This window comes from Physeter macrocephalus, chromosome 14, assembly GCF_002837175.3.
Source record: "Physeter macrocephalus isolate SW-GA chromosome 14, ASM283717v5, whole genome shotgun sequence".
In the NCBI taxonomy this organism is placed as follows: Eukaryota; Metazoa; Chordata; class Mammalia; order Artiodactyla; family Physeteridae; genus Physeter; species Physeter macrocephalus.
Genome location: NC_041227.1, coordinates 30626785 through 30636991, shown reverse-complemented (window position 1 = coordinate 30636991; position 10207 = coordinate 30626785). Strand labels below are relative to the sequence as shown.

The 10207-nt window shown below is 42.0% G+C and overlaps 1 protein-coding gene across 3 annotated transcripts in view; it reads left to right on the top strand.

The window, feature by feature from the left end:
- FERMT1 (FERM domain containing kindlin 1) overlaps positions 1 to 10207 on the top strand; it is a 61604-nt gene that overhangs the window by 14099 nt on the left and 37298 nt on the right. For all 3 annotated transcript variants that reach the window (XM_024123587.3, XM_024123586.3, XM_055090357.1), the window contains 3 exons: positions 3363 to 3509; positions 4941 to 5154; positions 7198 to 7300. In XM_024123587.3, the coding sequence (XP_023979355.1) occupies positions 3363 to 3509; positions 4941 to 5154; positions 7198 to 7300 (464 nt within the window). The remainder of the gene's footprint in view (positions 1 to 3362; positions 3510 to 4940; positions 5155 to 7197; positions 7301 to 10207) is intronic.

Below are 10207 nucleotides of genomic sequence, written 5' to 3'. Positions count from 1 at the left end.
AGAAGATAAAATAAAATAAAGTAAGATAAAATAAAATAAAGTTATTAAAATAAACAATAATTATTAAGAATAAAAATTTTTTAAGTAAAAACAAAAAAACGGACTGACCTAACCCTAGGACAAATGGTGAAAGCAAAGCTTTACAGACAAAATCTCACACAGAAGCATACACATACACACTCAAAAAAAGAGGAATAGGGGAAAAAATAATATATCTTGCTCTCAAAGTCCACCTCAATTTGGGATGATTTGTTGTCTCTTCAGGTATTCCACAGATGCAGGGTACAACAGGTTGATTGTGGAGATTTAATCCGCTGCTCCTGAGGCTGCTGGGAGAGATTTCCCTTTCTCTTCTTCGTTCGCACAGCTCCCAGGGATCAGCTTTGGATTTGGCCCCACCTCTGCGTGTAGGTCGCCTGAGGGCGTCTGTTCTTCTGCTCAGACAGGACGGGGTTAAAGGAGCAGCTGATTCGGGGGCGCTGGCTCACTCAGGCCGGGGGGAGGCAGGGGTACATATGCGGGGTGAGCCTGCAGCGGCAGAGACCGGCGTGACATTGCACCAACCTGAGGCGCACCATGCGTTCTCCCGGGGAAGTTGTCCCTGGATCACGGGATCCTGGCAGTGGCGGGCTGCACAGGCTCCTGGGAGGGGAGGTTTGGAGAGTGACCTGTGCTCGCACACAGGCTTCTTGGTGGTGGCAGCAGCAGCCTTAGTGTCTCATGCCTGTCTCTGGGGTCTGCGCTGTTAGCCACGTCTTGTGCCCTTCTCTGGAGATCCTTTAAGCGGCGCTGTTAATCCCCTCTCCTCGCGCACCAGGAAACAAAGAGGCAAGAAAAAGTCTCTTGCCCATTCAGCAGGTCCAGACTTTTTTCCGGACTCCCTCCCGGCTAGCCGTGGTGCACTAACCCCTTCAGGCTGTGTTCACGCCACCAACACCAGTCCTCTCCCTGCGATCCGAGCGAATCCCGAGCCTCAGCTCCCAGCACCCGCCCTTCCTGGCGGGTGAGCAGACAAGCCTCTCGGGCTGGTGAGTGCTGGTCGGCACTGCTCCTGTGCGGGGATCTCTCTGCTTTGCCATCCACACCCCTGTTACTGCGCTCTCCTCCGAGGCTCTGAAGCTTCCCCCTCTGCCACCCACAGTCTCCGCCCGCGAAGGGGCTTCTATTGTGTGGAAACCTTTCCTCCACAGCTCGCTTCCACTGGTCCAGGTCCCGTCCCTGTTTTGTCTCTGTTATTTCTTTTTTCTTTTGCCCTACCTAGGTACATGGGGAGTTTCTTGCTTTGGGGGAGGTCTGAGGTCTTCTGCCAGTGTTCAGTTGGTGTTCTATAGGAGCAGTTCCACGTGTAGATGTATTTCTGATGTATCTGTGGGGAGGAAGGTGATCTCTGTGTCTTACTCTTCCGCCATCTTCCTCAACTCCAGTAACTGGTTGTTGACTGAGCAAATGAATGGAAGCTTCCATTACAAAACATAAGTTCCAGAATTGTCCCTGATGTATGGTGAGCAAGTGACAAGCACAGGGCACCTTGCTTTCAGTAATATTCTAATGAAAATTTGAAAACAGAGTATATAAGTAAAAAAAATTCTACATTTCACACACCACAGTGGACTGGAAGCACACATTGTAGCTGGGGCTGAAAACTTGAAGTTTTGAAGTAAACAGAAACATTCATACATTCTTTTCTTTTCCAGATTACACCTTCATGGTAGTTCTAAAGGGTTCAACTTGGCATTTCTAATAAACTTTTTTGTTTTTGACCATGCCACATGGCTTGTGGGATCTCAGTTCCCCAACCAGAGATTGAACGCGGGCCACAGCAGTGAAAGGGCCGAGTCCTAACCACTGGACCACCAGAGAATTCCCTAATAATCACTTTTTATATGTGACGAATTGAAACTAAATCAAATTTAGCAATAGGATGATTTTTTCCCTCGAAGAAAAGACAAGACACAAATCTTGGGCTTGGAGATATCGGTGTTTTGTTTTGTTTTGTTTTGTTTTGTTTTGTTTTGTTTGTAAAGCTTCCACTGGAAATTTTGATTCATCTCCGGGTTTTGTGTATAAATTATGCATTTGGAATGGTCACAGGTGTGTGTTGCAACCTGACAGTCAGGCTTGGTTACTGGGAGGGAATCGAGCTCAATTGCCAGCCTCAGCCTCAGCACCAAGCAGTGTTTGAACTAAGAGATAGGAGGACCTATGGAATCAGTGCATTTACCTCAAGGAAAGCTGCCCAGAAACTCTAACATCCACATTCCTTGGCTTTTACCTAGGATCCTAGCATCCCAGTGTGTTTATAAAGTTATCAGTTCTGATTGGTAATGGCAGTTATAAGTATATTTGATTAATGGAGGAAAATGGGGACTATCTTCTTAGTTTGAGTACTCCAGAAGCTGATCTGAGATAAGAATTCAAGTACAAATATTATTTATTTGGAAGGTGATGCCAGAAAACACTGGCTGGGAGTGGGAAACTGAGACTGGGAAGAGAAGGCCACTAATGAGCAAGTATCACTGATCAAGTCACACTGTGGGCAACTGGGGACCTCTGGGAGGCAGTATGGACATGTCTTGGAGCTGTGCCACCCAAGGGCAAGGGAGCTGGGGTGTTAATACACCATTCTCATCAGTCATTGAGTCATCGAGGGCTGTTCTTGTGGAGCGTTAATTCTCTGAACTCATGTGGCCTGTTGCATCTGTATCTGAGCAGTGTGGACTCTGGCATCCAGAGCAAGCCCTTGGGTAGAGAGACACATCCTAGCTGCCATTGGAAGGGGGTCAGAGTGCACTGAAATGGTGATGGCCAAGGGGTGGGCAGGGCACCTACCATGTCTGCCTCGGGGATGAAAGTAGCTGTTGGGCAGAGAAAGGCTCTGAAGACCGCTGGTCCATAAAGAAAAAAGGTGGGGTCTTTTGTTGTTGCTTAAAAACCTAAAAACAGGAAAGGAAGGACGGGAGGGAGGAAGGAAAGAAGCAAGGAGGGAGGGGAAAACATAGTAAATTGATGACACAAGCATAGCAAAATGCTGAGAGCAGTTTAAGCAGAGTGACGAGCACAGGAAGGAGCCACTATACTATTCACTTCACTTTGGATATGTTTGAAATATTTTCACAGTAGATTAAAAAACAAACTAGAAATTTTCCTAGACTGAATCTCCCTCCACTATCTGACACCCACACACACCCATTTTGGGAGTCACTTCAGTTTCTTCAAAAGGAATGTGATTTAGTTCCATTTATTTCTCAGGAATTTCCTGAGAAATGGTTTCAGATGCCCAACATGACTCTGAGTCTTAGAAGGAATTTTCTTTTTACTTTTTGCATTTCTTCTTTCTTTTTTATATTTTTTTTATTTTTTAGATATTAGAAGAGCAGAAGAAGTTTCCTTGTTAAAGCCTTCTGGTGAATATTTTAAAAAGAAGAAAAGAAAAGAAAAAAATAATAAGGAGCCCATAATTGAAGATATTTTAAGCCTGGAGTGTTCTCCAACAAATTCAGGTCCACCAGGTAAGATTTATGATAGGTGTTTTGTTGTTTTAATTCATTATTAAATCCAAGAATTTCTTAAATTCTTATGTCCCAAGAACTCTCCTCCCCTCTGCTCACCTTTCTTCTCTCCCCCAAACAAAGAAGGACTAAAATTGAGGATTCCAGTGATGAGGATAGAATATCCAACTAATTTTAGAACTAACAGAAATTTTTTGACAAGGTATGTTGTATGGCTCATTATTTTAATTGTATGTATTAGGTCACTGATGAATGTAAAACTTTAGTAGAATTGGCCATGAATTTGTGGGATAAAGGAAATTTGTTAGATGACTCAGATATACTTCTCTTCCTGATCCTACCTTCATATGACTCTTTCCTGAACTCAATTTAAATTTTGCATTGGGCGTGTAACAGGAGGGGCAGTAAAAATTCTGTAACGGCATCATCCTTTTATTTTTACAGTCGTACATCAGAGATATTGCAGACCACAGCAATAAAGCAAGTCACACGAATTATTTTGTTTCCCAGCTCATATAAAAGTTTACACTCTACTGTTACTATTAAGTGTGTAATAGCATTAGGTCTTTAAAAAAATGTACATATCTTAATTAAAAAATACTTTATTTCTAAAAATGCTAACATCATCTGAGCCTTCATCAAGTCATAGCAGTAACATCAAAGATCACTGATCACTGATCCCCATGACAAATATAATAATAATGGAAAAGTTTAAAATATTAGGAGGATTACCAAAATGTGACACAGAGACACGAAGTAAGCAAATGCCATTGGAAAAATGGCGCCAATAGACTTGCTCAACACACAGTTGCCACAAACCTTCAATTTCTAAAAACACAAAAAACCAGTATCTGCAAAGCACAATACAATAAGATATGCCTATATATAAGAATTAATCTCTAGCTTGCTTGCAACTCTGAGGGTTTCTTGCATTGTATATTCCAATGCAAAGAATGAAAAGGATTATTTACGCTTTCCTTATACAAATTAGAGTCAGATGATTTATAAACCATCAACTAGCTGGGTTCTTAAAATTGTAAATACTGTGATTTGTTTAGGGGATTTGCCAAAAAATATAGTGCATGCATGCATTCTGCGAGAGCTCCAGTTTTCTAATAGTGCCAGAACTCACTACTGAAATAGGAGAATTTTGAATTATTGAGAAGGAGATAGTCCCACATCTGTCTGGGTTGATTTTGGAAGTTTTTACAGCCTATGAGTTCCCAAGCTTCCCAGGAGCTAAATATTCAGACAGGAGTTTTACCTGTGTTTAACTTTGCTCCCCATCACTCATGACTTATCTGATTATTTTAAGTGATAACAGATTTAAGTTCAAAATCCATTTTAGTACAAGCAATATTGGTAATTATTTTTCTAAAGATTCCTACCCCAAATCTCATATCCTAGTTCATACTCTCCTTTGCTTTGCAGTAAGTCCTGGCTTATACAGTAGAACCATGACCCCCACATATGACCCCATCAATGGAACGCCAGTGTCATCCACAATGACTTGGTTCAGTGACAGCCCTTTGACTGAACAAAACTGCAGTATCCTCGCATTCAGCCAGCCCCCTCAGTCACCAGAAGCTCTTGCTGACATGTACCAGCCTCGGTCTCTGGTTGACAAAGCCAAGCTTAACGCAGGGTAAGGACATGACTTCGTTTTGCTTCTCTGTGAACTGATGTTGATATGGTAAGAGAGATGCTGCAGGGATGGGGGAGGGGGGTGTTTCATTTTTAAGTTAGCATGCCTAGGGATTGTATACTATTCACAAAAGTCAGTGCTGATTTTAGCAACAAAAGGGAAAAATGCAGCCTTTCATCATTTCAATACATTTAAAGTGTGACAATATTTATGCACTGGGTTAATTCAACGGTTTACAATATGTGAATACTAATTCTTTGCCCGTACATGTGTGCAAAGTGTATTTTATGGAATGTAGAACAGCTTATAAGTGGGTTGGTCCTCATGGAGCAGCAGGGGAGACCCAAGGTGGCTTCACTGTCTTTCGTAGAGCATGCCTCCATTCTGCGATCCAACAAGTGAGTCCTTCAGCTTTTGTTTGAAGTGGTCTCAGAAAACACAATTTATTTCTCAAACCACCATCTATTTCACTCCCTGTTGTCCACCAAGTCAAGTCAAGTTTGTTAACAGCATTCCACTCCCTGTGAGATCTGGCCCCGAAGATGTCCATCTGTCCGTCCTGCTGTGCTGTCATGCACCCCATCCCCCCACGTGCATGCTCACTCTTCTGTCACTGCCTCACCTCCAGCTTTTCCCCTGCTCCAGAACCCTCTCCTTCCCTCCTCCTCTACCAGCCCGTCCCTGTTTGTCCTTTAAAGCCCAGCCACATACAGTCTCCTCAGATGTCACCATTCAAGATCAGTCACTTCCCTTGAGTCCTGTTCTTTGGCTCCAGTGTTACCTTGTTCCTTTAGTATGAGGCTTGGTTACCCCACAGGACTGTCAATTCCTTTAGGTTGGAGACTGCATCTTGGTTATTCTTATTCTCCCAAAAGGGAATATATAATATGTAATAGAATATTACATATATAAGTATATATAATCAATATATATAAACATATATAAAATACTTGATAGACGTTCAAGCCATTTTCCTTCAGTGGCATTGGATGCCCCTCATTCCCACCTTGTTTTATTGTTAACTTTTCAACACCCCTCACCATTGCCAGTACTTATCTTTCAAACTCTAGATTGTGCTACCAAGTACAGGAGTCACTAGCCGCATATGGACATTTACATTTATGTTTGAATATAATTAAAATTAAAATGTGGCACTAGCCACATTTAAACCTTCAGTAGCCACACGTGGCTAGCGGCTACTCAATTGGGCAGGGCAATATAGAATATTTCCATCGTTACAGAAAGTTCTACGTAGAACTTTCTGTAAGATAGAGCCAGTTCTGGGTTGGACCACCTGGTGTAGAAGTGGTCAGCAGTCAACAAATACATGCAGCACAAGTACATGCAACAGTCAGCAAGCGCAGATTCTCATTCTGGCTCCACCACGAGGCATGTGACCTTGAACATATCACTTAATGTTGCTGAGGCTCATTTTCCTCATCCGTAAAACTGAGAAAATAACTGCCCTGGGGGACTTCCCTGGTGGTCCAGTGGGTGAGACTCTGCGCTCCCAATGCAGGGGGCCCGGGTTCGATCCCTGGTCAGGGAACTAGATCCCGCATGCTGCAACTAAGAGCCCGCATGCTGCAACTAAGAGCCCGCATGCCACAACTAAAGATCCCGGGTGCCGCAACTGAGTCCACACGCCACCACTAAAGATCCCATGTGCCGCAACTAAGACCTGGCGCAGCCAAAATAAATAAAATCAAATTGTAAAAAAATTAACTCAAAAAAAAAATAAATAAGAAGAAGAACTGCCCTGGCTCCTTCAGTTGGTTACTTTAAAGTGTCAGTGAGAAAATATATACATACAAAAAAGCACTTGGAAAGCTGTATGATAAAATGGAGATATAAGCTATTATCAAGTCATCTACCTTACTGAGTTTTGGTTATATTACTTACCCGGACTTTGTTCAAGGGTGTATATATACACATGTATACATTTAGATATACATGTATATGTATATATAAACACATTATATAATACTATAATTATGTGTGTAAAACTGATTGACCTTTAAAACTCATCCTGTTGTTTTCTAGTTGGCTAGACTCCTCACGTTCCCTTATGGAACAAGGCATCCAGGAGGATGAGCAGCTGCTGTTACGATTTAAATACTACACTTTCTTTGACTTGAATCCCAAAGTAAGATACTTTTTCTCTATTCTGTCTCTCCTTTTCAATTTTAATGTGAATGCATGAAAGTGTAAAGTTGAGTTATTTAGTTTTCAAAATTAGGATTAATTTATGTAACCTTCTGTTTAGCTCTATAGGGTTAGACCAATAAATGTATACTGGTCTCTGGATTTTCATGTTTGTCTCTAGCGAGCATGGTAGGCTACCCCTGAGTTAGGAGAGTCTCTAAGGGTCTTCACTCATGGCATGTGCTGCCCCTCTCCATTCACGGTGAAGCAGGAACAAGAAAAGAGTGGCTCACAGAGTTGGAGCCCTTCATGCTTAGGAAGGAGGGAGTTGTCAAGGCCCAGGTTAAAAGGGAAGGGGTTTTGGCGAAGAAGCCAGGACCTCATGATAGCACACACCTGGCTCCCCACTGCAGTGCTGAATGAGTCTTGGGTGATGAGACAGAGGGATCATCTGGATAAATAAAGACCCCCAGCTGGTTGCCAACTCTCATTTTAAGTGCACATCTCCCACCTGAAGTTTCCTAGGACAGCTGAATGGTGAAATAACTCCTCTGAACATCTGCCCCTTCCTTGTCCCAATTCTCCTTTTTGTAGAGTTGTGAATCGGCACTTAAAATATTCCAAAGTAGAAAACACACACTGGGTCACCAGTCCTCTGAGTGCACAGCATGATTGTATCCTTCCCATCCCAGTTCCGAGCTGACTGCTCTTCTTCGATTACCACTGGGCACTTGTTCAAGGGGCCTGCCTCAGGTCGCCTTTTCTGCACCTGTCCCTTCCTCTTCCACGGCAGTGTTTCTGCCTCTTGTGTCACTGTCTTCTCCTTGGTCCTCATTTTGTCTAGTCTCCAGAGGCCCATCTGGACTCCCACTGCTTACCTAACTGGCATCTGCTTCAAAATAAGCCCTCTTCCTTGTTTCTGTGGAGCTCTTGCTCAGTCTTTGATTGAGATCCAACTTACTGCCCATGGGTCTAGCTTGCATCTGGAGTACATCACTTCCAGTGAATCATGGTAAGAAAGCAAACTTTGGCTCTTCTTTGATAAAATCTTCAGGAGAAATTACTGTTATGGCTTCTCTTAACCAATTTTTTGATTTTCTTAAAGGCAATGTGAATTATACAATTATTCAGGTTTTCCTTTTTGTGTTGCCTGCTAGAACCAAATCTTTACACTTTCTGTAACCTCATTTTTCAGCCTCATTCCTGACTCAGCTTTACTCTTTCCTTGCCTAGTTCCTAGGTAACTTAATCTACCTTGTCGTATGCTATCTATTCTAATAAACTGCCTTAAATTTTTTTCTGAAACTAGATAACACATAAATAAAACATACTTATACATTTTCTAATTGCTAAGTCAGGAATGTGGCCCCAACTTATCTCTTCAGACTTGTGCCCCTGTTGTTTTATTTATTCATTTATTTATCGAACAACTACCGTGTGCCAAGAACTAAGATAGAAGTTGAGGGCCCAAAACTGCTGGACGTTAGAATAACGTTTTCAAATTTATGAAATAAAATACATAGGATTGGGGCTTCCCTGGTGGCGCAGTGGTTGAGAGTCCGCCTGCCGTTGCAGGGGACACGGGTTCGTGCCCTGGTCTGGGAAGATCCCACATGCCGCGGAGCGGCTAGGACCGTGAGCCATGGCCGCTGAGCCTGCGCATCCGGAGCCTGTGCTCCTCAACGGGAGAGGCCACAACAGTGAGAGGGCTGCGTACCGCAAAAAAAAGTTTAGCCTCCATGTGTTTGTATTTTTTATAGATCTTTTCCTGTAATTGATATCTAGTCTCATAGCGTTGTGGTCAGAAAAGATACTTGATATGATTTCAATTTTCTTAAATTTGCCAAGGCTAGATTTGTGACCCAATATATGATCTATCCTGGAGAATGTTCCATGAGCACTTGAGAAAAATGTGTATTCTGTTGTTTTTGGATGGAATGTCCTATAAATATCAATTAAGTCCATCTTGTGTAATGTATCATTTAAAGCTTGTGTTTCCTTATTTATTTTCATTTTGGATGATCTGTCCATTGGTGAAAGTGGGGTGTTGAAGTCCCCTACTATGATTGTGTTGCTGTTGATTTCTTCTTTTATGGCTGTTAGTATTTGCCTTATGTATTGAGGTGCTCCTATGTTGGGTGCATAAATATTTACAATTGTTATATCTTCTTCATGGATCGATCCCTTGATCTTTATGTAGTGTCCTTCCTTGTCTCTTGTAATGTTCTTTATTTTAAAGTCTATTTTATCTAATATGATTATTGCTACTCCAGCTTTCTTTTGATTTCCATTTGCATGGAATATCTTTTTCCATCCCCTCACTTTCAGTCTGTATGTGTCCCTAGGTCTGAAGTGGGTCTCTTGTAGACAGCATATATATGGGTCTTGTTTTTGTATCCATTCAGCCAGTCTGTGTCTTTTGGTGGGAGCATTTAATCCATTTACATTTAATGTAATTATCGATATGTATGTTCCTATTACCATTTACTTAATTGTTTCGGGTTTGTTCTTGTAGGTCTTTTCCTTCTCTTGTGTTTCTTGCCTAGAGAAGTTCCTTTAGCATTTGTTGTAAAGCTGGTTTGGTGGTGCTGAACTCTCTCAGTTTTTGCTTGTCTGTAAAGTTTTAATTTCTCCATGAAATCTGAATGAGATTCTTGCTGGGCAGCGTAATCTTGGTTGTAGGTTTTTCTCTTTCATCACTTTAAATATGTCCTGCCACTCCCTTCTGGCTTGCAGAGTTTCTGCTGAAAGATCAGACGTTAACCTTATGGGGATTCCCTTGTGTGTTATTTGTTGTTTTTCCCTTGCTGCTTTTAATATGTTTTCTTTGTATTTAATTTTTGATAGTTTGATTAATATGTGTCTTGGCATGTTTCTCCTTGGATTTATCCTGTATGGGACTCTCTGT